The 27,794-nt window shown below is 41.6% G+C and overlaps 1 protein-coding gene across 14 annotated transcripts in view; it reads left to right on the forward strand.

The window, feature by feature from the left end:
* ANKRD26 (ankyrin repeat domain containing 26) overlaps window positions 1-27,794 on the forward strand; it is an 829,339-nt gene that overhangs the window by 51,634 nt on the left and 749,911 nt on the right. For all 14 annotated transcript variants that reach the window (XM_069228894.1, XM_069228896.1, XM_069228898.1 and 11 more), the window contains exon 3: window positions 12,897-13,070. In XM_069228894.1, coding sequence (XP_069084995.1) covers window positions 12,897-13,070 — 174 coding nt within the window. The remainder of the gene's footprint in view (window positions 1-12,896; window positions 13,071-27,794) is intronic.

The raw sequence follows: 27,794 nt of genomic DNA on the forward strand, positions 1-27,794 counted from the left end.
TTGGTGCTCTGCCTCCCATTACCTCCTCTTCTGATTCCCTCAGTACCACCCAGCAAAAGTGCCGCTCATATCTCCATAGTCCCCCTGGCATAACATTTGTTTTAAAGCGCAGGTAACGCTTGCCTTTACTAATCCACTCAGCTAAATACATATAAATGTATGTCCTTTGCAGCAGGACAATAAACCATCTGCACTACTTTATGGCAACTGCCACTAGAGAAAAGACATACATATATATATATATATATATATATATATATATATATATATATATATATTTTGTGAACAAGAATCTCACCGCACTCCACGAGGTTCAAATTGACATGTCCTCGTGGAGTAGGGTGAAATTGTTCGGCAAACAACACACAAAAGAAAAAAAAAATGATATATATTTATATATATATATATATATATATATATATCTATATCTATATATATATAGATATATATATGTTCGATGGCATGTGTAGCTGCAGATACACATGCTGTGCACAGTCCGCCGTCTGGTGTTGGGCTCGGAGTGTTACAAGTTGTTTTTCTTCGAAGAAGTCTTTTCGAGTCACGAGACCGAGGGACTCCTCCCATTTCGATTCCATTGCGCATGGGCGTCGACTCCATCTTAGATTGTTTTTTTTCCGCCATCGGGTTCGGACATGTTCCTTTTCGCTCCGTGTTTCGGGTCGGAAAGTTAGTTAGAATCTCGGAAAAAAATGTCGGTATTGTTTGCGTTCGGTATCGGGTTAGTTAAAACAAATCGACACCGAATTTTGAAGAGCTCCGGTGGCCCTTCGGGGTTTTTTCGATCCCCCGTCAGGGCCTGGTCGGCCCGGCCACGTGCGACTTCAAGGCTGATGGAACGGACCCCATTCCGCTTCTGCCCAAAATGCCATAACAAGTATCCGTATACGGATCAGCATCTGGTCTGTAACTTGTGCTTGTCCCCCGAGCACAAGGAGGATACTTGTGAAGCCTGTTGAGCGTTTCGGTCGAGGAAGACGCTGAGAGACCGAAGAGCCAGGAGACTACAAATGGCGTCCACGCCGACAGGTCAAGAACGTTTCGAGGAGGAAGAAGAGGCTTTCTCCATCCACAAGTCGGATTCTGAAGAACTCGACGCCGAAGAAACACCCAAAACCGTGAGTAAGACGTCGAAAATCAAGACTCACGAGAAGTCCACAAAAGCCCAGGGGACGCCACCGCCAACAGGCCATGGCTTAACCCGAAAACTAGGTAACCGATCCAAGGTACCGAAAAAGGGCATGCTGGTGTCGAAGTCATCCGACTCCGGTCGAGATACCGCCACACAGCAATCTCGGAGCCGAGACAGCGGCTCCGAGAAACTTCGGCACAGAGACAGCGGCACCGAAGAATTTCGGCACCGAGACACCACGCCGAAAGCAAAGAAGGTTTCTTCGGAGCCTAAAAAGACTTCCGAAAAGGTTTCGGTTCCGAAACATCCAGCCTCGGAGCCGAAAACCAGTTCCTATACAGAGGAACAAGGATTAACCTCCCAATTACATAGATTTGGAGAGGAGCTTCAAGCTGGAGAGCCTGACTACAAACAAAGGAGGCTTCATATTCATGAGGACACAGGGAAGATAACCACTCTTCCCGAATCAAAATTAAAAGGAAACTTGCCTTTCAACAAAAGGACAAGCAACCACAAGCAAAGGTGGCAAGGAAAACAACCCCACCACCTTCTCCACCACCATCAACACATGCATCACCACCAACAACTCCACCACTGATGCACTCACCAGCTCATACCACAATGAGTCAGGATGATCCCAATGCATGGGACCTTTATGATGCTCCAGTGTCTGACAACAGCCCAGACTCCTATCCTACAAAACCGTCACCACCTGAGGACAGTACATCCTACTCACAGGTGGTCGCAAGGGCAGCCGAATTTCACAACGTCACCCTACATTCTGAACCAATTGAGGATGACTTTCTCTTTAATACCCTATCCTCCACCCATAGCCAGTACCAAAGCCTTCCCATGCTCCCAGGAATGCTAAGACATTCAAAACAAATATTTCAGGAGCCAGTTAAAGGCAGAGCCATAACTCCAAGGGTGGAGAAAAAGTACAAGCCACCGCCAACAGATCCAATCTATATTACAACACAACTAACACCAGATTCAGTAGTTGTCGGGGCAGCTCGTAAGAGAGCCAACTCTCATACCTCAGGAGACGCACCACCTCCAGACAAGGAGAGCCGCAAATTTGATGCTGCGGGAAAAAGGGTTGCAGCACAAGCAACAAATCAATGGCGTATTGCCAATTCACAAGCACTTTTGGCAAGATACGACAGAGCTCATTGGGATGAAATGCAACATTTCATCGAACACTTACCCAAGGAGTTCCAAAAAAGGGCGCAACAAGTGGTGGAAGAGGGACAAAGTATCTCAAATAATCAGATACGGTCTTCCATGGATGCAGCAGATACAGCTGCAAGGACAATAAACACTGCAGTCACAATACGAAGGCACGCATGGCTGCGCACTTCAGGGTTCAAGCCAGAAATCCAACAAGCTGTGCTCAATATGCCATTTAACGAACAGCAATTGTTTGGGCCGGAGGTAGACACTGCCATTGGAAAAACTCAAAAAAGACACCTATACAGCCAAAGCCATGGGCGCACTCTACTCCCCGCAGAGCAGAGGCACATTTCGGAAAACACCTTTTCGGGGAGGGTTTCGAGGGCAACCCACAGAAACCACAACCTCACAAACAAGGCCTACTTACCAGGGTCAATATCAGAGGGGAAGTTTTCGGGGGCAATATAGAGGGGGCCAATTCCCAAGAAATCGAGGAAAATTCCAAGGCCCCAAAACTCCTCAAAATAAACAGTGACTCACAAGTCACACAACCCCATCACATAACACCTGTGGGGGGAAGACTAAGCCAATTTTACAAACTTTGGGAAGAAATAACAACAGACACTTGGGTCTTAGCAATTATCCAGCATGGTTATTGCATAGAATTTCGCCAATTCCCTCCAAACGTCCCACCGAAAACACACAATATGTCAAAACAACATATAGATCTTCTAGGACTAGAAGTTCAAGCATTGCTACAGAAAGACGCAATAGAATTAGTACCAATTCTACAAAAAAACACAGGAGTTTACTCACTGTACTTTCTAATACCCAAAAAGGACAAAACTCTGAGACCAATACTAGATCTCAGAACACTAAATACCTACATAAAATCAGACCACTTTCACATGGTCACGTTACAAGACGTAATCCCACTGCTCAAACAGCAAGACTACATGACAACATTAGATCTAAAAGATGCGTATTTCCATGTTCGATGGCATGTGTAGCTGCAGATACACATGCTGTGCACAGTCCGCCGTCTGGTGTTGGGCTCGGAGTGTTACAAGTTGTTTTTCTTCGAAGAAGTCTTTTCGAGTCACGAGACCGAGGGACTCCTCCCCTTTCGGTTCCATTGCACATGGGCGTCGACTCCATCTTAGATTGTTTTTTTTCCGCAATCGGGTTCGGACGTGTTCCTTTTCGCTCCGTGTTTCGGGTCGGAAAGTTAGTTAGAATCTCGGAAAAAATAGTCGGTATTGTTGCGTTCGGTATCGGGTTAGTTAGAACAAATCGACACCGAATCTTGAAGAGCTCCGGTGGCCCTTCGGGGTAATTTCGATCCCCCGTCGGGGCCTGGTTGGCCCGACCACGTGCGACTGCAAGACTGATGGAACGGACCCCGTTCCGCTTCTGTCCTAAATGCCATAATAAATATCCGTATACGGATCAGCATCTGGTCTGTAACTTGTGCCTGTCCCCCGAGCACAAGGAGGATACGTGTGAAGCCTGTCGAGCGTTTCGGTCGAGGAAGACGCTCAGAGACCGAAGAGCCAGGAGATTCCAAATGGCGTCCACGCCGACAGGACAACAACGGTTCGAGGACGAAGAGGAAGCGTTCTCCATCCACGAGTCGGATTCGGGGGAATCCGACACCGAAGACATAGCAACCGTGAGTAAGACGTTGAAAATTAGGACTCACGAAAAGTCCCCAAAAGCCCAGGGGACGCCACTGCCAACAGGCCATGGCTTAACCCAAAAACTAGGTGACCGAGCCACGGCACCGAAAAAGGGCATGCTGGTGTCGAAGTCGTCCGACTCCGGTCGTGATACCGCCACACAGCAACCTCGGAGCTGAGACACTGGCTCCGAGAAAATTCGGCGCAGAGACAGCGGCACCGAAGATGTTCGGCACCGAGATCCCACACCGAAATCAAAGAAATCTTCTTCGGAGCCTAAAAAGCCTACCGAAACGGTTTCGGCCCCGAAAAAAGCCTCGGAACCGAAAATTAGTTCCTATACAGAGGAACAAGGACTAAACACCCAATTGCATAGATTTGGGGAAGAGCTTCAAACTGTAGAGACTGACTACACTCAAAGGAGGCTTCACATCCAGGAAGACACAGGGAAGATAACCACCCTTCCCCCAATCAAGATGAAAAGGAAACTTGTTTTCCAACAAGGGGACAAGCAACCACAAGCCAAGGTGGTAAAGAAAGTTACACCACCACCTTCTCCACCACAATCAACACATGCATCACCGGCGCAAACTCCACCACTAACGCACTCACCAGCTCATACCACAGTGAGCCAAGATGATCCCGATGCATGGGACCTCTACGACGCCCCAGTGTCTGACAATAGTCCAGACTCATATCCAACAAAACCGTCACCACCTGAGGACAGTACATCATATGCACAGGTGGTCGCAAGGGCAGCCGAATTCCACAATGTCTCACTACATTCGGAACCTATTGAGGATGACTTTCTCTTTAACACCCTGTCCTCCACCCATAGCCAGTATCAAAGCCTTCCCATGCTCCCAGGAATGCTAAGGCACTCAAAACAAATATTTCAGGAGCCTGTTAAAGGCAGAGCCATAACTCCAAGGGTGGAGAAAAAATATAAGGCACCTCCCACAGACCCAATATTTATTACAACACAACTAACACCGGACTCAGTAGTTGTGGGGGCAGCTCGTAAAAGAGCCAATTCTCATACATCAGGCGACGCACCACCTCCAGACAAGGAGAGCCGCAAATTTGATGCAGCGGGAAAAAGAGTTGCAGCACAAGCAGCAAATCAGTGGTGTATCGCCAACTCCCAAGCACTCTTGGCAAGATACGACATGGCTCATTGGGATGAAATGCAACATTTCATCGAACACCTTCCCAAAGAGTTCCAAAAAAGAGCGCAACAAGTGGTGGAAGAGGGACAAAGTATCTCGAACAATCAGATACGGTCTTCCATGGATGCAGCCGATACAGCTGCAAGGACAATAAACACTGCAGTCACAATACGGAGGCACGCTTGGCTGCGCACTTCTGGGTTCAAACCCGAAATCCAACAGGCTGTGCTCAATATGCCGTTTAATGAACAGCAATTGTTTGGGCCGGAGGTAGACACTGCCATTGAAAAACTAAAAAAGGACACCGATACAGCCAAAGCCATGGGCGCACTCTACTCCCCGCAGAGCAGAGGCACATTTCGGAAGACACCTTTTAGGGGAGGGTTTCGGGGTCAACCCACAGAAACCAACACTTCACAGACAAGACCACCTACCTACCAGGGTCAATATCAAAGGGGAGGTTTTTGGGGACAATATAGAGGAGGCCAATTCCCAAGAAGTCGGGGAAAATTTCAAGGTCCCAAAACCCCTCAAACTAAACAGTGACTCACAAGTCACACAACCCCATCACACAACACCAGTGGGGGGAAGACTAAGCCAATTCTACAAATCTTGGGAAGAAATAACAACAGACACTTGGGTCTTAGCAATTATCCAACATAGCTATTGCATAGAATTTCACAAATTCCCTCCAAACGTCCCACCGAAAACACACAATATGTCAAAACGGCATATAGAGCTTCTAGGACTAGAAGTTCAAGCATTACTACAAAAGGACGCAATAGAATTAGTACCAAGCCTACAAAAAAACACAGGAGTTTACTCACTGTACTTTCTAATACCAAAGAAGGACAAAACTCTGAGACCAATACTAGATCTCAGAACACTAAATACCTCCATCAAATCAGACCACTTTCACATGGTCACATTACAAGACGTAATCCCACTGCTCAAACAGCAAGACTACATGACAACATTAGACCTAAAGGATGCGTATTTCCACATACCAATACATCCTTCCCACAGGAAATACCTAAGGTTCTTATTCAAAGGAATATATTACCAATTCAAAGTTTTGCCATTTGGAATAACAACTGCGCCAAGAGTCTTTACAAAATGCCTGGCAGTAGTAGCTGCACATATCAGAAGGCAGCAGATACACGTGTTCCCTTACTTAGACGACTGGTTAATCAAAACCAACACGCTAACAAGGTGTTCACGTCACACAAAGTATGTCATACAGACCCTTCACAAGCTGGGTTTCTCCATCAACTATGCAAAGTCACACCTTTTGCCGTGTCAAACACAGCAATACTTAGGAGCGACAATCAACACAACAAAAGGGATAGCCACTCCAAGTCCACAAAGGGTTCAAACATTTCACAAGGTGATATATGCCATGTATCCAACACAAAAGATACAAGCAAAAATGGTATTAAAACTCCTAGGCATGATGTCCTCATGCATAGCCATTGTCCCAAACGCAAGATTGCACATGCAGCCCCTACAACAATGCCTAGCATCACAATGGTCACATGCACAGGGTCAACTTCTAGATCTGGTGTTGATAGACCGCCAAACATACCTCTCGCTTCTATGGTGGAACAGTACAAATTTAAACAAAGGGTGGCCTTTCCAAGACCCAGTGCCACAATACGTTATAACAACAGATGCTTCCATGACAGGGTGGGGAGCACACCTCAATCAACACAGCATCCATGGACAATGGGACATACATCAAAGGAAGTTTCACATAAACCACTTAGAACTGTTAGCAGTATTTCTAGCGTTGAAAGCATTTCAACCCATGATAACCCACAAATACATTCTTGTCAAAACAGACAACATGACAACAATGTATTATTTAAACAAACAGGGGGGGACACACTCGACACAGTTGTGTCTCCTAACACAAAAAATATGGCATTGGGCAATTCACAACCACATTCGCCTAATAGCACAATTTATTCCAGGGATCCAAAACCAGCTAGCAGACAATCTCTCTCGGGATCACCAACAAACCCACGAATGGGAAATTCACCCCCAAATACTGAACACTTACTTTCAAATTTGGGGAACTCCTCAAATAGATCTATTTGCAACAAAAGAAAACTCAAAATGCCAAAACTTCGCATCCAGGTACCCACACCATCAATCCCAAGGCAATGCTCTATGGATGAATTGGTCAGGGATATTTGCGTACGCTTTTCCCCCTCTCCCTCTCCTTCCATATCTAGTAAACAGATTGAGTCAAAACAAACTCAAACTCATACTAATAGCACCAACATGGGCAAGACAACCTTGGTATACAACACTACTAGACCTGTCAGTAGTACCTCATGTCAAGCTACCCAACAGACCAGATCTGTTAACACAACACAAACAACAGATCAGGCATCCAAACCCAGCATCGCTGAATCTAGCAATTTGGCTCCTGAAATCCTAGAATTCGGACACTCAGACCTCACACAGGAATGTATGGAGGTCATAAAACAAGCTAGAAAACCTTCCACTAGACACTGCTATGCAAATAAATGGAAAAGATTTGTTTGTTACTGCCATAATAATCAAATTCAACCATTGCACGCATCTCCAAAAGATATAGTAGGATGTTTACTACATCTGCAAAAATCAAATCTAGCTTTCTCCTCCATAAAGATACATCTCACCGCAATATCTGCTTACCTGCAGATTACTCATTCAACTTCCCTATTTAGAATACCAGTCATTAAAGCATTTATGGAAGGCCTAAAGAGAATTATACCACCAAGGACACCACCTGTTCCCTCATGGAACCTCAACATTGTCTTAACAAGACTCATGGGTCCACCTTTCGAGCCCCTGCATTCTTGTGAAATGCAATACTTAACGTGGAAAGTTGCATTTCTCATTGCCATCACATCTTTAAGAAGAGTGAGTGAGATTCAGGCATTTACCATACAAGAACCATTTATTCAAATACACAAGAATAAGGTAGTTCTAAGGACAAATCCAAAATTCTTACCAAAGGTTATCTCACCGTTCCACTTAAATCAAACAGTAGAATTACCAGTGTTCTTCCCACAGCCAGATTCGGTAGCAGAAAGAGCACTGCATACATTAGACATCAAAAGAGCTCTAATGTACTACATTGACAGAACAAAACTAATTAGGAAGACAAAACAACTATTCATTGCCTTTCAAAAACCTCATACAGGAAATCCAATTTCAAAACAAGGCATTGATAGATGGATAGTTATGTGCATTCAAACCTGCTATATTAAAGCAAAGAGAGAGCTGCCTATTACACCAAAGGCACACTCAACCAGAAAAAAAGGTGCTACCATGGCCTTTCTAGGAAATATTCCAATGAACGAAATATGTAAGGCAGCAACATGGTCTACGCCTCATACATTTACTAAGTACTACTGTGTAGACGTGTTATCTGCACAACAAGCCACAGTAGGTCAAGCTGTACTAAGAACATTATTTCAAACTACTTCAACTCCTACAGGCTGAACCACCGCTTTTGGGGAGATAACTGCTTACTAGTCTATGCACAGCATGTGTATCTGCAGCTACACATGCCATCGAACGGAAAATGTCACTTACCCAGTGTACATCTGTTCGTGGCATTAGTCGCTGCAGATTCACATGCGCCCACCCGCCTCCCCGGGAGCCTGTAGTCGTTTAGAAGTAGATCTTGAACAATTGTACATTTGTAAATATATTACTTTAACCTTTATTATGTACATACGTATTCATTCCATTGCATGGGCACTATTACTAACATACACAACTCCTACCTCACCCTCTGCGGGGAAAACAATCTAAGATGGAGTCGACGCCCATGCGCAATGGAACCGAAAGGGGAGGAGTACCTCGGTCTCGTGACTCGAAAAGACTTCTTCGAAGAAAAACAACTTGTAACACTCCGAGCCCAACACCAGACGGCGGACTGTGCACAGCATGTGAATCTGCAGCGACTAATGCCACGAACAGATGTACACTGGGTAAGTTACATTTTCCATATAGAGAGAGAGAGAGAAAGCAAGACACTAACTCTACATAACTTTTTTTCATAAATGTGTGCTTTCCCTTGGCAAAGTAGTCAAGTATAAAAAAAAAATGGCCCCATAGAGGGTCACCCTAAGGGCTGCCCACCAACAATTTCTATTTTTTGTTTTAATAGAATCTAGTTTTTACCTCGGTGGGCGATCGCGCCACCCCCACCCCCCCAGGGAAAACTAGATTCCCCTAGGGGTCGGCCCGTATTCGGAGGGCTGACCCCGCCACTTTTTTTTTTTTTTATCTGGGGAGCGCGATCGCCCCCCAAAACAGTTATGTTTATAAAATAATGCCCCCACGGGGCGGTGCGGCACTTTAACAAGGGGGCCGACCCCCCCCCCCAAAGAATATCCCTGGTGTCTAGGGGTGCCCCTTTGTGACGTCAGCGCGTCACAAAGGGGCGGGAGGGTGACAGGAGGGAGACGCGGAAGTTGTTCCGCGTCTCCAAAGCCCCCAAAAAATAATCCTCCGGTGCATTGCATTGGAGGATTTTTAACCCCCTCCCTGGTGTCGACCACTGGTCGTGACCCGCACCAGGGAGGTAGTGCGGGGTCGGCCAGTGGCCGACGCCCGCACTTATGGGGTTAGTGATCATCTGATCAAAGTGCAGACAGTTAAGTGCCAATGCCTTTAGGGAGAATAGTAATGCATTTACAAAGTTAAAAATTTCCTGAATTCCTTGAAGGGTTTGGTAGGCTAGTGCTGTTCATCCAATGATGAGTGAAATGAGTGATATCTCGAAGCCCAGATATATTTCCCCAGCTCTACATGTTTGGTATTCTTTCCACATTTGAAAAGGAAAACTGGTATTTACCACTCTTTCCTCAGGAGTATACTTGCAGGAATATGTATACGGGTATTTAGAATCCAACAGACATGCCAGAAAATCACTTACTCTTGGACGGTATTGATAAGGCACCTTGCCCTAATCCCTCAAAATCAATGTACCTACAAACATCTTTTTTTAAAAATAATTAGTTTGTTATTTGCTAGTCCAATTAAATCATATGAATTGTGACTTTGACCCTAATGATACATAATTCAGCCATCATTCATGCTATCAGTCATTAAACCTCGTACCCCAGATATTGTACACCATGTGTCCATGCTTGGGCTACCGTATGCCCATATTCCCTATTTTTCTCAGGGCATCTTATTGTAATGCTGTCTATTGGAGAGTCATGTAATGCTCCCCATAAGCCTGCTGTGGACCAGAGGGTCTTTTGACAAATTCCTTAACAAGCAGCATGCCTTCAGTATCTGGTCTCTCTGGTGCCCACCTCTAATTATGATGAACATATAGACCTTCCTCTTTATCACTTTTCTATGGAGCTAGTAGGGATTGTAACATCTAGCTTAACACAGTGCTCTCATTTAAAGCATTTGGAAATGCTGGTGTGTGTTACCCTTAAGAAACCTGATAGTGCAGAAACTAAACTATTAGCAAAGACCTTGAGTAATAGTGCAGAAACTAAACTATTAGCAAAGACATTGAGTAAGAAATCTCTACCTTGCACCTTCAGCTGCTGGCTATATAGTACATCAAGGCAAATTAATTAGAAAATTCTGCTTCAGTTCAAGCAGAAGAGAACAAATTTTGCACCCATAGCACGCCATTCTACTTGAGTTGCAAGAATGAAGCAAGAAAACCATATTTGCTTTAACATCTCAATCTGAGGTCAAGTGCTAAGTGAGCATAGCAAACACATCAACACAGACCCTATTAGTATACATTAATGCATGTAATATTTATTAACGCCATCAACAACATATTGAGACAGCTTCTAGCCACGCATAGAAAAAGTACTTACAGTTAAATTTGTGGTCCATGTTCCTAAACTGGTCTAGCCAGCCAAGGTTGGTTCTGTGCTGTGTTTGAGCTAAAATGCCTAGAAGACCATTCATTATTCTGTTTGACATTTGTTGTCACATTTGTAAGACTGAGAAAGCATTTCACTTAGCAGAGTTCAATTTTCATTTTGCAGTGCTTCATTAGTTTGGGGATTTGCTGCTGGTGGTATACCATGTTATTCTGCACTAAATCTGTGTAGATTTATAGGAATAACCTCAAGCCCTCCCCCATTTCTTTGGGTAAGGTTTGGTTGTAGGCATCTCCTTTAATATTGTGCTAACATTTGACTCTTTTGGAGAGGTTGGTTTCAAGTACATGCATCACAGCATGGAAGTGCATAAAGACACTTGCCGTCTAGCAGTAACTATATAACGTGTTACTATTACCTTATAGTCCTCTCCATAATATTTTGCCTGTATCTGCGTATGTGAGATACTGTAGGATTACAATTAACTCTGACATATCTGAGCTGTCCCCTTTTAATTTGAGAGCCAGAGTGGGCATTCTAAGATATTCATTTTAGATGATCCTTACCATTGTTCTCAGATTTGCTTATGGAGATACGTTATGTTTTAGTTCCAGCCAGGACTAAGACTACCATTTAGTCCTGGAGGAAGCCTAAGGCTGACAAGGTCTAAAAGTGTGGCAAATTCCTTGCTTAAACATCACATTTTAACTATTAGTCATTCATACATTAACTGTATTTGTGGTGACAAGGTTAGGATTATTTACTTGGTGTAGTTCTGCCTATGTTCATATTCATGGTCATGATAACTAATTACTTTGTGCTTTAACTGGAGAATTACTGAAATGCCAACATTTGCTGAGAGTGTTGGCTCTTCTTCCCTGTTCCTCTTGACAAATTGAACATAATGCAGTTCCTAATTCATCAGTCTGATAGTTGCAGGACACTATTATCCCTGTATGCTTTGGTCCATACTGCAATTGAGTTTTGTAGTATTCTGCCAGGGCATGACTGAATCAAACTGAAGTGCTTGGTCTGTGCCCCAACAAGTCAGATCTTCGAGGCAGTCCGCTATAAGTGCTTACACATTTTATCAAAGTGCCCCAAATATCCACATGTTCTCACTTTACTTTTAATGTGTTGTGCCTGCTGCTATTCAGGTGTACCTTACAGTACCTAGGTGGTTGCCCTTTGTGCTAAAGCTATGGTAATCCTATTAAAATATGTTATGCCCTTAGCTCCCCTCCTCCTTTTTCTAGAGGTTTGCTTGCTTGGCATTTTGATCTCAAAAACCTTAAACAATTGCAAAGCTAAAAGATAGAAGGCAAAAAAACACTGGACTGGTTTCATACCCCCTCTTGTCCAGACTAATGTAAGTTCTTACTTGAAAATTGTGGCACTTTAAAGAACAGAGGGATACTTGGAACTAGTTGTCTTGCTGAAAACGCAGGTTTCCGGATACTTGGCAGGAAGTTAGCAGTTATCATTGCAACCTAGTTCATGCTTTCAGGATGATGGCACACAGGATGAATGAGTCTGGCAGAAACTTTGGAGCTCCATGACAGTGTTGTATCATTGCTCTTTGGTATGTATTGCCTTTATGTATTATTTTAGTCCTCTTACTATACTCTACATTAACATGGTTGCACCTGCAATGCTATGGTCTACGATTGATGCATTCTTTGTTGCTTTGTTTTGTTCACTGTTTTTCAGAAATGTTAAGTGTTAATACAATGTAACCTGAAATTACAGCCGATTTACCATGGCATCTGCAGATCTATACCATTCTCACAGCTACATCACTAGTATTAGAAAAGGAAACAGAGCATTAATTCCTCTCTTTCTTCTGTACCTTTTACAGGCCGTTCAGTGCCAGCAGGAGCGTTGTGCAACTATATTGCTGGAACATGATGCAGATACAAATCTCATGGACATCAATGGCAACACTGCCCTTCACCTCTCTGCCCTTATTCCAAGTGTCTCTTTAGCAGCACAGCTTCTAGAGCACGGTGCACATATTGATGCCCAAAATAAGGTAAGGTTGACAAGTCTGTTTTTTCTACCATACTTTAGTCATTTACCTATTGCTAATAGTGGTACAATATTGTACCAATCCTTTGTGCTCTCTTTTACAGTTATTTCACATTTACAGTGAGGTACTTGGTTTCCATTTGGGGGATCTGCAGTACGAGTCACCAGGGCACCACTGCTGAAAGACTTGGTTGTTACGAATAGGGTCTGATATCCCTGGTTCCTTACTATGTACACACATACAAGCACCAATATCTTAACTAGACAACTAGTAACTGTGTAATATGGATGTATGTTGCTATCAAAGGGTTCTATTATTAAACATGAAGCAGACGGCTGAGATGTTTATAAATGTCACCTGAAGCACAAGGTGGTACTATAGGATCATGTTTTTTTGTATGTTACAATAATTATTAATTAATTTAGGTACTCTTTAGAAAGATTAGGGCATCTTCTGTTTAGAATTCATTGTATACCTGAGACTGCAGATACGTCAGTGTTTTGAAAATGTGTTTTTTTGTTGGGGTTAATGTGCTAGTAATAAAAATGTGTTTTATGCAGCCATGTGCATTATTAGAAATCACATTTTATTTTACATGCAAAGTGCATTTTAATACAATTAAACATGCATTCTATAATGTGCTCTTTTTTGTAGTACATTGACCCTAATGTAGAATTAGCAAGACTTGTATAAAGAAAGAAAATAAAATCCAGTATTGGACTGTAACATTTCTGCTGACAGTTCTGTGTTTACAATGTTTATTTTCATACATTAGGGAGGATTCATAAGTAGATGCTTACTTAATGGGTGAGCCTGCAAAGGAAAGCTTCTTGGGCGTTGTGAGCAGCAGTGTCATTGTGAAAGCTTTTCTTTTCTTCTTTTCTACTACCACTTGAAAGAAAGTATAATTGACAGTTAGACCAGGTTCCTGTGAAACAAGTGTTTTTAAAATATATATGTATTCTTTATTGAAAAACAGAAACAGACATAACAACAATAGCCATCATCTACCTTGCCACTGAGAGAATCAGCTGGTCCAACTTAAGCAAATCTAAACAGCCACTATATACTCAAATCAATCTCCTTCATGAACACAGGGTGAGAAGCCCAGTCGACCCCTAGCCATTCAACAGGGAAAATCCATACCAAAAAGACAATTAGTCATCATCCTTGGCTGCAGAGTTTCTGTTCTCCCTCGAGGAGTGCATTTAGGAGCCCCTGGGTCCACTTGCATTCAGGAGCCCCATGGTACATGAAGATGACCAGGATTTCTGCCCAAACCCCAGATCGTCCCCCACCTTATCATGTCTGCACTGCTTCAGCCGCACCTCCTGTGCCACTGCCCATTCAGTCACATCTGACACGGAGCTCTCCACACTCGGGTCAGCCTGACCCATGCAGATGAACACCACCCATAATTTAGCCAGTAACAGCAACAAATGCAGTAGTTTAAGCACTATTTTCAGGCCCTTCTTCCTATGCATGTCACCCAACAGGCAAATGGTAGGATCTGCAGGAAAGGGAACCTGCACCACCATGCTCCCCCTAAACACGCCCCCTCCAAATACCGAATTGCAAATACACATTGCGATTCAGTAATATGTTAATGAATCACGATTTGTCATGTATATGTGTAAAACCATTTTTGCGGTCGGAAACTGCCCAATCTGCCATTTCCAACCACAAAAATGGTTTGTACATATTGCTCTTAGTCCCCTATCCTGCAGTTTAAAAAAAAAAGTGATATGGGGCAAGGTAAGGATATCCTGCCTCCTAAGCCCCCTGGGAGGGATTCAGAGGGTACTGCCCCCCCCCCCCCTTTCAATTTGTGTGCTATCGGAAATAAAAACAAAAAAAAACAAAAGTTCATAAGAGCCTACCTGAGGCATTATAGGCTCCATGAAGCCAATCCCTGGGGCAGAAATTTGCTAGCAAGGTATCAGTGATGTCATTTAAGATGTCATCAGTGATTTCATAGAACATGTCATGAGTGATGAAGTATGTGAGGTCATAAGTAGTGCGTGGCTGGCGCACAAGTTATAGTCAGCTCTGCTAACTATAACTGGTGAATTTCTATGTTTGTTTTTATGTGGAAAGAGTAAGAAGAATATCAAATACATGTTGAGACAAAGTTATAGTAAGAGATGATAAAATATCCTGTTAAAATCTAAGTGAAATATAAAATTACTAATAGCTTGCTACATAGATGACATTCATCAAAAGATGGTTAGTCTGCTGAAGACAGTAGCTGAAGACAGTAGCATTAGCAATAGCACTATGAGATAACTAATTTGTAATTATTAACCATAGTTTGTCATGTTCAAATGCTAACTATAGGGAGTTCAAATTAAACCTGTCCAATCTGATTTGTGACATACCAAATTTCAACAGTTTATAGGAATCTTTTTTGGGGTTTTTAAATTAGAAGTTATGACCTGTAAAGCGATTGCTATTAAGTGGCCTACAAGTTTTCCTAGTGATATGCTGTGAGACCAGAGTGTACCCTTCTCAAAAACAATGTATCCAATGAAAAAGGTGAGGAAACATTGGACTCATGTTTGGCAAAAGATTGAAGTTATCACCAAACGTCAGAAACAACAGGGCATAGAAAAACATATAATTAGCATTTGCATCACTATGTCAACAAGTATCCTGTTGAATGAGTTTAGTTTTAAAAAGAAATACAGGAGCTGAAAATAATTGATTATGGGAAAAAACAGAGGTTGTGTTAAAGTAGCAGAGTGAGCTATAGAATGCACTTTGGCCCAGATTTTATCCCAGGTCGAAACCGGCCAAGTACAATGCATCTTAAATTCCCACAAAGCTTTTTTAGGAAACTAAAGCCTTTCCAGGTTGGGTTCATGCTTATGCATGTGTTTGCATGTAATTGGAGAGCATTCTCTGAACATTGGAAATATCTTTACATTGTTAAATTGTGCAAACGTGTACACAGTTCACAGTAATGCAAGCCAAACTCACAATTCACTGCTTGCCCTCATAGTAAAGGCTTCACATTATTGAATGTTATGTACATGTTTGAACAATGTGTAAATATGGATGCAAATCTGTCTTTAGTAGTAGACCATCCTCTTTCAAAGAACTATTCTGTGGTAATATGTTGGAAAAGGCCCTCTCTGCAGGGTCAGCCCCAAACATTTTGCCTTCTTCCTACTTTTGCTTGTTGGCCTTAGGACTATGTGCACTTTACCACTGATAACCAGTGCTAAAGTGCATGTGGTAACTCCCCTAAACATGATTTGATTGACATATACCTGATTGGCATATATATAATTTACATGTTAATGCCTCGTAGAGTGGTATACCATATACTCAGGGAATGTACATGAAATGCACCCTTTTAGGTTTTACATGTCCTACTAGTGAAAAGGTGCTAAATTTCTTTTCTCACTACTGAGAGGCCTATCCCTTCCATAGGGTAACATTAGGGTTTCCTTATTAAAATTAATAAGTTGTAATTCCTAAACCAGAGGTGGTATATATGTCATGTTTTGTACCTATGAACTTGTAAAAACAAACCCTCTTTAATGAGAAAGTCGGATTTATTATTTCATGCTTGAAAATGCCACTTTTAGAATGTTGGCATTTTCCTGCCCTTAGCCCTCTGTGCTTTTAACCTCTCTTAGGTCACATGACTGTGTGTAGCAGACAGTTGGGTCTTTGCTAATCCCCTTAGTGTGTTACTGTCTGGGGTGAATTCACAAGGTCTGAATGGGCCATTAACTGACTATACCGGGGTGTGTGGAGCTGAACACAGCTCCATTTGCAACTGAATAGGTTGGGTTCTGCCACCACACAATCGGCTTAACAACCGTGTATTGTCAATGTAGCTAGCGAGGAGACAGGGCAGTGGAGGCAGGAGATGCCTGAAACTTCGGAGAACCTTCCTGGTAACTTCACTCAACTTCTAGAAGCTGGGCATCAGAGTATAAAAATAAGGCTCTTAAACTTGCTCCTCAGTTCACTACTGGACATGCGGAAGGACTGTCAGAGGACTGCCTGCTGCTGTGCCCTGCTGTACACTTTGCCAGACTGTTGCTGTACCTGGAAGGACTGCTTTGCTGCCTGGAGCCTGCTTGGAACTTTTAGATGCCAGCCCTGCATCACCACCTGCACTCAGGACTTCAGAAGTGACTCCAACGTCTAGTTTAACTTGTCTTCTGTTCGGAGCCACAGGGACATAACAGGCTCGCACCATCTTAAACCTGCACCTGGACCCAGCCTGTGTGAGTCCTGCATCCCCAAAAAGTCTTGATCCACTCATGGACCCTTGGTGGTGGTGCTAAAGGTCCCCAAGAGGCCATTTTCTAAAACTGAGGACATGCTATTTTGAACCTTAAATTTAAAAAAATCATAACTCCAGTTCTACCAATTGGATTTTGATGGTTTAGTGTCAAATAATTTATCAAATGTTCTCTATTTTCCTAAATTGGATTGGGATTTTTATTGTGTTGTTCTGTCACTATGTTCCTGTTTGTGTACTGCATAAATACTTAACACATTGCCTCCAAGTTTAGCCTGACTGACTGCTTTCTGTGCCAAACTACCCTAGGGCATGGGTTAAATTAGTGACTTTTTGTGGTTCACACTGCAAGGGATTGTGGCTGTTGCTTGACCAGGGCTCACACCCCAGTTGACCAACAACCCAATTTCTCACATAGTATATTGGCATTCTGCCTACTTGTCCAGTGGCTAAAATACATTTGAAATCCTGTCTTACCTAACCCCTAATGGTATGTCCTGGACATTAGTTGCTAGGAATTCCACAACCCCTGTTTTTTTTTTTTTTTTAATAAATATAACACAACATACATTTAGTGCTTCGCAAACCTGCTGTACATATTAAGCAGATTTGGATATGGGAAAATGTTATTTCAATATGAATATTGTTCCTTGATGAAGTAATGTGTTTACATATTACTTTTGGGTTGTAAATAATATTCTTGGTTGTTTTCTGCAGATATTTCATTGTTGTATTCTCATTGTACTATACTGTACAGTGTACCAGAGAGGAGTGAACTCGGTTGAATAGTACCTTTTCATGTGTTGCTTGTTTTGTTATTGAAGTTTAATTGTTGGTTTATGGCAGTGTTACTTGTAGCTACTATTTGCAAACTTGCATTTCTATTTAGTTGTATTTCATTTCACTTTCTTGTAGGTTTTCTTTCCAAGAAAGGACAACTTGAATTTTACATTGCTGAAGAATGTGTTTTTGTGGTCTCTTTGGCATACTTTACACCACATAAGTTTGATGTCTTGTTTACAGGGTGTCATTGTTCAGCTACCTAGCACAGGTCCTTCACATTGTGCGCAAATGATTTCATGTCCAGAAAGGTATAATAAATTGCAGAAATGATGTGATGTGGAAGTGGGGATTAGTAAACAAATTACTCAGAATCAATATTAGCCATTGTAGTGTTTTTTCACAGAGATGATATGTAGCATACAAGAAGGAGTTTATTGGTGAACATTTACTCCTGTTGTGGACCATGAAGTTACCATAGATCTTTTGGGGTATTATTATAATTGAAATGTTGATAGTCGTGTTTCCCAAACCTATTCAGTCACAAATTGGAAAAGATCATTTTTCCATTTTCTTTCACCATTTTGAAAAATGAATTTAAAGCAGCACCACACACAATTCTATATTTAGTGTTAAGGATTTTTTTGTCAATTTATGTGCTGCAATGTTTTCTGACGTTTTCTTAGTTTGACTATAGCTTGTTTATCTAGTGGAGCCAAATGGCCTTGGATATCAAAATAGAAAATGGAAACTAACAGCCTGCTGGGTTGTTTTTCTGTTCAGGGTTCTTCATTGAATGTTGGACAGTAGTTGTCACCATTAAACATGTTATATTTTTATTTTTGAGCTGTAGTATCTTCCATGATATTTAGGTCAGGTATATTGGTTAGAAATAAGTTAATTATAAAATCTTGATATGAGTTTTTGGCCATCTTCGGCTTGTCGCATATTTTCATTGTATTTGCTTTAGGTAGAATACATTCTCAAAGTGAAATTTTCAATACATTCAATTGAGTTTCTTGGCCTTACTTTGTTAACATTTGAAAGACAGGTTTACCATTCGCTGGGGTTATTGGTGAAAGATCTCCAAGAGCACTGATGTGCTTTCTTCCAAATAATGTGTTGTTATTGCTTGTAAGACCACTTGCATTTTCATATGAATTAGTGTCAACCTTAAATTTGATGCCAAGCTGACGTTGTTAATAATGAGTAGTTTCATGTCTCATAATATGCAACCAACTTGATGAAATTCACAACCAGGTAATTTCTTAAAATCCACTCTTTTGTCATGTTCTACTGGTTACATTAGTGGTTACGCCTCCTATGTTACATTCAGCCGTTCCTGTTGGGATTGTTATTACGTAGACTAGCACTAACTCAATTGATGCAAGCAGAACAACAGTTATCCAGCCTATCCACGGCTATTTAGCAGTAATCGTGTATCATCAGATCATGTGTTTCCTTTATTCTCCTAGTTGAGTAGATGTGCAGTTTTTTCTTTCTCGCATCAAAAATAGACACAGTAATACATTGTGGATTAAGAGCAGTGACATCATCCTCTGCCAGATGCAGTTCCAAGATTGTATCATTATGTCACAGGAAGAGTCTCCCCTCAAGGAGCATTTGAGGAAGAATTGACAGAAAGGACCACTAGGTAAAGGGTAAGTCATTATCCAGAAACATCCTTTGATGAAGGGGTTTAGAGACAGTTGCTGCTGAGAACTCTTTAAGGTCCTGATCCACAAGTAAGCCTTAAACACTGATCTCTATCAGCCTAATTGACCTTGAAGTGACTTGAGGTTTTGGCTGCATCAGTTTGTAGCATAGTAAATTCTGTAGGGCAAGATGACGAGCCTTGGGCAGAGGACTTACCTCCGAAAGAGGTTTGACCAGAAAGAAGGATCCCTTGCCTAATGAGTTTTGCCTTTAATAGGAGTATTGACCTTAGAGGATTGGAGTTGCAAGATGGCTGACCTTGAACCGACTGAACCTTTGCCTGAAAATACTGTTTTTTCCAGCACAGTAAGAAGCCATACTGTCAGCAGAGTAAATCACTGCTCCAAAAATTACTTTTTAATTTATTTATGTGTAGTATAGAGCTAGCTTGCGTCCTAAATGTTTTTTTTGGTGCTGTCATATAAATTGAATATGGAGAAGGTTATGGTTGGCGTTCCACGAGGCAGGGATCAGTCCTGCTTTTAGTCTTTTACAACGTTCCAGTAGGGAGGTAACCAAATGGATCTGCAGATATTTAGAGTTCCACAGGGCTGGTCCTTAAAATCTGAAGTCCTTCCTCTGCATGTTTGCAGCTTAAATTTTGGAGCATGGAGTAGAAAATGAGAACAAACTCAAGGGCATCTTGATGGTGCATATTTCTAACAGTGTCCCTTGATAGTGGACATTTTAGATCACTTAAAAAACATACTTAATGTAAGCCGATTTGAATAAAAATATCTCTCTGACTAGAAACCAGTGTAGCTGGTTCAGCACCTCAGATACATGATCAAATTTTTTAAGACTGAATAGAATACAAGCTGCTGAGCTCTGGATCGACTGCTTCTGAACAGTGCATTTCTTACTAGCACCAACAGAGAATTTCCAAAGTCGAGTGGGGAGTGAATTAAGGCATTAATAGTGGTGAGCCTCTGAGAGAAAGATAGGAAATCTCAGTAGTAGCAGGTAGAAAAAACACAATTTTGACACGTTGGAGACTTGAGCAGAGAGTCCTAATTGAGATTCAAGTATAATGCTTATGTTTTAGGTCGCCAGTATCAGTTGGAGACATTCACCAAGAGAATGCTGTCAGAGAAGGGGTGGCTAACATAACCTCTGTCATAAAAATGCTGAATTTAAGGACCCTGATTTTCATCCAGTCTGAGACATCTACCAGGGCTTTAAGGAGCTCATTGGCTGGATGCTGATCCTCACTTTTTATGTTGAAGGTGATCTGTATAACGTCCGCGTGCAGAAAACAAAAAAAACAGCATCTTATGCTTGGGTAGTACATCACTCAATGATTTAAGATATAACCTAAAAGTAGAGGAGATGGCGAGGAGCTCTGGGGTACCCCAGAGCTGAGAGATTTAAATGAGTAGTTGGCCAGCTGAACAGTTTGTTTCCTGTGAGAAAGGTAAGATCTAATCCAGTAAAAGACCTTCCCTCCAATAACTGAGACAGATAAGCAATCTATAAATTGATTGTTGACAGTGTTGAAGGCTACAGAGATATAAAATCAAATCAGTTCTCCAACACTGCCTCCATCAACCATGAATCTAACTAAGCTTGTCTGTGACGGAGTTGTTTCTTGTCCCTGTGCCCAGTGGGAAATGATTTAGAATGTCAATTGATTTTACTAAAGTAGGTAGCTGGTTTGACACTACTCTTGGTAGGATAGGGAGGAAGAAATATAACTAGCCAGATCATTAGGATCTTTGGTATATTGTTTTCAAGAGATGACTTATAGCTGCCTGTGTAAGTCCTTATGGAACCAGCGAACCAGCACAGAAGTGAGAGTGAAAGTAAGTAGCTGCTGCTGCTGCATAAGATGTGTGAAACTGTTTTTTGATGCACTAACAATATGTTTGTATTTCCTTATTTGTTGAAGTTAGGGAATATTATTCTGCATTGAGTATTTTCTTTTCCTTTACTGCACAATGCGTTTATGCAGGGGGTTTCCTTACAAAAGTCATCTGAAAACCATCTGCAAGATAAGAAATCTGGGTTTTATTATTCTATGGATGAGCAGGCAATCATAATACTTTCATAGTCTAATTTTGAATAGTCAAACATTCCTGAGCACTGCTAAGAGGTGGCTGAAGCAAGATGAGATTCTAAAACACCAGCTGATTTCAGAGAATCTTATTCGAAAGACAACCAAAATATTTTGTAAAGTTGTTTCTGTTGAAAATATTTTGAGAGTGGAAATTATCAAGCTGCAGTTCAATTAAATAGTGATCAGAGCAAGGAATTGGTATGGGTTTAACTACATCAAGCTCATTCATCGTGGAGAAGATCAAGTCCTCTGTTTGACTATCTGTATGTGTAGGACTGATTTCCTTTTGAATTATTCCAATGATCGTCATATTTAAAACAAAGGTATGGACTGTTCTATCAAATTGAGAGCCTCCCAGGTGTTAAAACCACCTATAACTAGGGTGTACTCAAAAGGAAATGTGCTTTCAGCAGCTAGTTCTTCCTACTCGTTAAAATCCTGTGGTTTGGACCCCAGTGTTTGATATGATAGAAGACGACCAAAGGCGTTATTGTTATAGTTGTTTTGAATTAGAATAATAGCATTGGTGAGCTAGGAAATCAGACTCAAGACTCCTCTGTAATCTTAAGGGAGTAATGATAAATAAGGGCTACTGTACCACCTTTTGTAACAGGCCTGTCTGTATCAATATGTTATCTGTAGATGGAGTTAAATCTTTGATTAGTGAGACACTAACACCTACACCTTCCTACCTCCGGAACCCCACCAAAACCATAGTTCAGTTAAAAACAGGATTTTTAAACAATTATTTGTGTTATTCCTAAAAACCAGGCAGGTTTTAAATCTACCAGATACACAATAAAGAGAGTGAGAAGGAAGGGGGCCCAATTATCCATAGCAAACAGAGAAAAAAGCATGTTATCAATCGTTATTTTATCTGAGAACCTCCATACTCCGTACTTTTAAAACAACCATTCGGTTTTGATAAGAACACAGTTGAGTTTTTTTTTTTTTTCTTTTTTTCTTTTTAAAGACCCATCACCCACCAACTTAGTTGGTGGAATGCTTCATCACTGGGGTCCCACTAGTGACACCTAGCGTGTCAAGGGTGTGCTTGATCGCCTTATTACAGTGGAGCAGGGGTTTCTGTTGCAAGAAACAGGGGTTATATTAATTTTGTATTTCTTTCTTGCTTCGTGGGTGCTTTGCTAAATTATGGCGCGCTTCCAAAAATTATTATTTTGCTATTTGTCAGATCAAAATTAAAAGTGAACAGAAAAGTAAAATTTGAGAAAAGGAATACCCACTTTTAGTGGCACATAAACGTTTTTATGATGATTGTCTCACGTGTTAAAAAGCTTTTATGCCAAAGAGTGTAATGCCCAAAACCTTTTAAGGAAATAGTTTGGGAAATCGCCCACTAGTGGTGGCACAAGAACTTTTTTATGATAGTTCTCTCATATTTGTGCTACAACACTATTGCCAATTTAGCTGTCATATTGACCTCTCAATTCATATTGAATATACAAAATGGTCAGTTTTACATTCTCTATATTGGTGAGCCTTCATAAATGTCTCTGTAGGATTTCGGTAGTACGACAGGTGTTAAATTTGAATGCTGTTCTATGAGATATTGTTGATATTGGGTTGCTAACCAGTATATCCAACATTGTTTCTTTTCAAACCGTGATCTTTCTGTATTCTTGTTTTTGCTTTCCAGTTGTTCAATTACAACCCACTTCATGTCATTGGTGGTATGGACTTCTCTCAGAAAGTGCTAGGTCATCTTTGTTGCATTTTGTTTGCACCTGATATTACTCAAGTGTTCGTAGATGTGTGTGTCCCTTGTTGTCATACCCATGTAGCGAAGACGGCACGGACAAGTGATTAGATATACTACATTTGTAGAGTTACAGTTTGTATGCTTTTTGATTATCCATACTCTTCTTGGTTCCAGGTTGAGTGTCTTTCTAGCTGTTGTTAGGTGGCAAACACTACAGTTCCCACATGGATAGTGTCCTGTAACATTGGGAATTCCCCAAATGTCTCTTACTGTACTTATGGTCCCTGGACTTTTCCTAGGGCTTCTGAACACCAAATTGTCCTTAAGGCTCCTCGCTCTTTTAAAAGAAAATAGTGTTTTTTTTCCCATTTCAGTTTGCCTGTCCCAAGTATTCTCCAGTGTTTGTTTATTTAGAATTTTCTTCACTTTGTTAGAGTTGGTGTTATAAATAGTGACACATGTCAACGGGACAACTGTATCGCCCAGTTTAGGATTTTCAAAGCGTGCTTCTCTATTTTGTTTTTTGTGTGCATTTTTGTGGTTTCTGTAGCCCTATTTGGATAATTGCAGCCCTGCAATTTCTTCTGAGCCGAAGGAACTACCCGTAAGGAAGGTTTTCCCTTGGGGGAGGAAGATGGAAACTTTCAAACCTTAATTCAAGTATTTTTATAGGTAGGCTTTTGATAGGTGCACAGTTTACCTTGTTCTAGAAAGATAGTGACATCAAGGCATGTGATGGACGCCTTGTCCATGATGTGGATACATTTCAATTTGGGGTCAACCATTAACCCAAACTAGAGGGCGATTGAAGTGCTGTCCCCCTTCATATATGATGAGAATGTCATCTATATAGCGTTTCACAAAACTATGTTTTGTTTATAAGGATTGGTTGTGTGTAAAATGCTTTTAGTCTCTAAATTGTCTACATACAGGCCTGCCACACTCTGGAGGAAAGTGCTTCCCATTTAAGTTCTGAATGTGTGTAGGTATTTAGTGCCTTTGTATTCACAATAGTTCTTAGTAAGGGCAAGTGTTAAAAATTAGGTTGTTATCCTCAGATTGATTCACAAGAGCAGTACACGTGCATCAGACAATATAGCATGTGCAAAGGGTGGGCTCAACTGAATTTAGAAAAGCTCCCACCTTCCCACTACAACTTAGATTTTTTTAAACAATATTTGTTTGAGACCATTAAATGATTTAATCATTTGTGTATCACATTCCTTGATGTCACTATCATTTGTGTATTTGGTAAATGTTTGTTTCTGTATTTTGGGGTAATTTTTTGCTATTCAAATTATTGAAATTGCTTAGGCCAGAAGCCAGAGATTCCCTGTAATGAGTCTGTGGAGGTCCCCAGACTCCATCAGTGATTCAGTGAAGGTCCTCTGATTCCAGCAATGGTTAAGTGGGGGTCCACAAAGTTAAAAAGTTAAGAACTACTGCTTCAGAGAAATGATGCAGTAACCGTCATTCCCTCTCCTGTTCGACATTCTGCTTCGAGGGACCTTTTAGCATCAAGGACTCTCTCATAATTGTTCTGCTCTTCCCTGTACATCCTTGATGTTGTGATAACCTTTGACATTAAACTTTCGCCTGAATTCTAGAGCAGCTTTGCCAAATGTGACTTCATCTAAGCTTCTTCACTACTGCTTCTCTTCCCTCTTAGGTATTGTTTCTCCGCCGAAAGTGCTAAATTGAGGAACAAAGTTGAACAAAATCACCAATTTGTTATCTGCTGTTATGCATCCTTCAATAAGTACAATCAGCTAGTATAATTAATCATTACCAGTAGAAACCCAACTAATGAAAAACGGTAATATTGACATTTGCAAACAATATCAAAACACATCAGTGTTAACCATCACAATTAAACTTGTTTGTACTCTAGAAAGGAGTGGGGTGGACATGTTCATTTTTCTGGTAGTATAATCTTCGCTTACATGTCCTAATTAGAATTGAAACTTTTCTTCACAATAGCTAGGAACTATTTGCTTTCTATGTCAGTCTCCGGCTCGGATTATGCTTAATCAAAGCTTATCTAATAACACATTCTTCACTGATGTTGGTTTGAAGTAAAACATCTTTGAAGTAGAGTCTGAGGATCAGTCTGTTGATCTCAAAATAGCTCCCAGTCTGGCTCTGAGGCCTTTGGATGCCACGCTACTACTGGTAGAATGAGCACCAAAAATTAGGTATCGATCCCTGCTTCCTGCATCACCCACATGATCCACCTTGCTAAAGCATATAGAAACACTCTTACTCTTGCATGCATCGTACTACATAATGGAATGGGTTCTTAGAAAAAGATAGGTGAAAAACCATCCGAGTGTTGGACTTGGTATGCCTATTTCTGGTAAACATAACCCCTTATAAGTTCAACGTCCATATGTCAGAGACTGTCTTGCAGTTATTGCATAATAACATCAGTATTTTTTTTCATGGTGTGATCACTATTGTCTGGGCTATTACGTAAAAGTAGCAGGATCGTATTAATGTCCTACTTCCTACAGTACTTAGACCTCCGAGGGTGGGATAACCTGATTCCCATCATGAGCTTACAAACTAGGGGAGATGTCCCTCTGAGATTGCAGACCTATAGCAAGTACCCATGGAGTGTGCACTACCCACCTCTCCAAAGTCTGAAAGGAAATTCAAAGTCAATTCAGTGTCTGCCCCAAAGGAATCCACTTGTACCTCCATACACCAGGGGCACCAAGCTGACCAGGCTGATCTGTATACTTAGTGAGTACTTGAAGCCTACGATTGCACAATGAAGATTGAAGCCTTCTGCAAAAGGCCTGGCCGGTGCCAGTGTTGCCTGAAATGCCTCCCCTCGTGGTGTCTTGGTGAGAAGGAAGCATGAGTGATTCAACACTCTCAGCTTTAATGATGGGTGGCGCATAATTGAAACTCCTACTCCAGTTCTGCAGGAATGCATCCACTTGTGTCAACTCTCCAGCTGAAGTACTGTGGAACTTGTGAGTTCAGTCTGGATGCAAATACATTTTAGGCTGAAACGCCCAGTCTGCAGCAAATTGCTGAAATATCTATGGGTGTAGTCACCAGTTGCTGGAGTCTCTCGGAAAGTTCAAATTCCAGCCCGTCACTATGTTGGCTTGTCCCAGAAGGTGAACCGCTGTCATACACTCTCCCTTCTTGTGGCAGCAAGGACAGACAGCCTTGGGAATCTCTGACAGAGGCCTGAATCTTGTACCTCCCAGTTTTTCCACCTTCAGTAGAATACAACACTTCACTTTGCTCTTTGCTTGGACTATGGACTGCAGGTGATCCCACCAGGAGCTCCAGACAATTTATGTGGATGTTCAGTTCCTCCAGAGACCCCTAACCTCCTCTGGAAGTGTCTCCCCAACTAGCCCTGCAACCCCAGTTGCTGGCATCTGATTCTGTTATGTTGTCTGGTTGTTTCTTGTCTCCAATTATTTCAGACACCAAACCATGTATGTCCCGGCTTCCAAAGACAGTGGGACTTTCTCCAAGTGCAAGAGACCCTTCTGCAAGTGTTTATTATCATAGGCACTGTAGAGACACTGTAGAGTCCTGTGATGTAGTGGGACCCAGAAAATTGCCTGCCTCAAAGATAGTAAAATTACTGCTATCCTGGTGCTCACTGGAAGGGAAACCCCTTTCCTTGCAGTCACATTCCTTAGTGTCTTCTGTATAGAAGCAATCTTGTGTGGGCACAGTTTGCATATTGCGAGTCTGTCATGAGCCCCATGAAGTTCATCTTTTTCTTGGGGTACAAGTATAACTTTCCTAGGTTGAGTAGAAGACCCAAATCTTTTAAAAGAGAGATGTCACCTACGCTAGCCATTTAACAGTGTTTTTGTCCTGTGCCATGAGTATGAGGTCATCCAGATAAATGATCAATATGCAGCCTTGTGTTTGTAACCATGCCATCATTGGTTTGAGGCGTTTAGAGAAGCACCATGGCTTTCATGAGAGGCAGAGTTAGTAGTACCTTGAACTCCCATTTCTGATCGTTCCAGAGACACTGGTGAAATGGCCTGGAAGACTCCTGCATCTAATGAAATCTCCTGCCATTTGTGGAGGCACTCCTCTACCCTGCCCCCTAGATTTATTAGGGAAGAAAATCAAACACTTACCTGTGGAAGCGAGGTTCCTCTGCCAAAGCCTCTGGAACTTTCCACTTCCTCAGTTTGTACCTCT

The sequence above is a fragment of the Pleurodeles waltl genome, chromosome 4_1, assembly GCF_031143425.1.
Source record: "Pleurodeles waltl isolate 20211129_DDA chromosome 4_1, aPleWal1.hap1.20221129, whole genome shotgun sequence".
NCBI lineage: Eukaryota > Metazoa > Chordata > Amphibia > Caudata > Salamandridae > Pleurodeles > Pleurodeles waltl.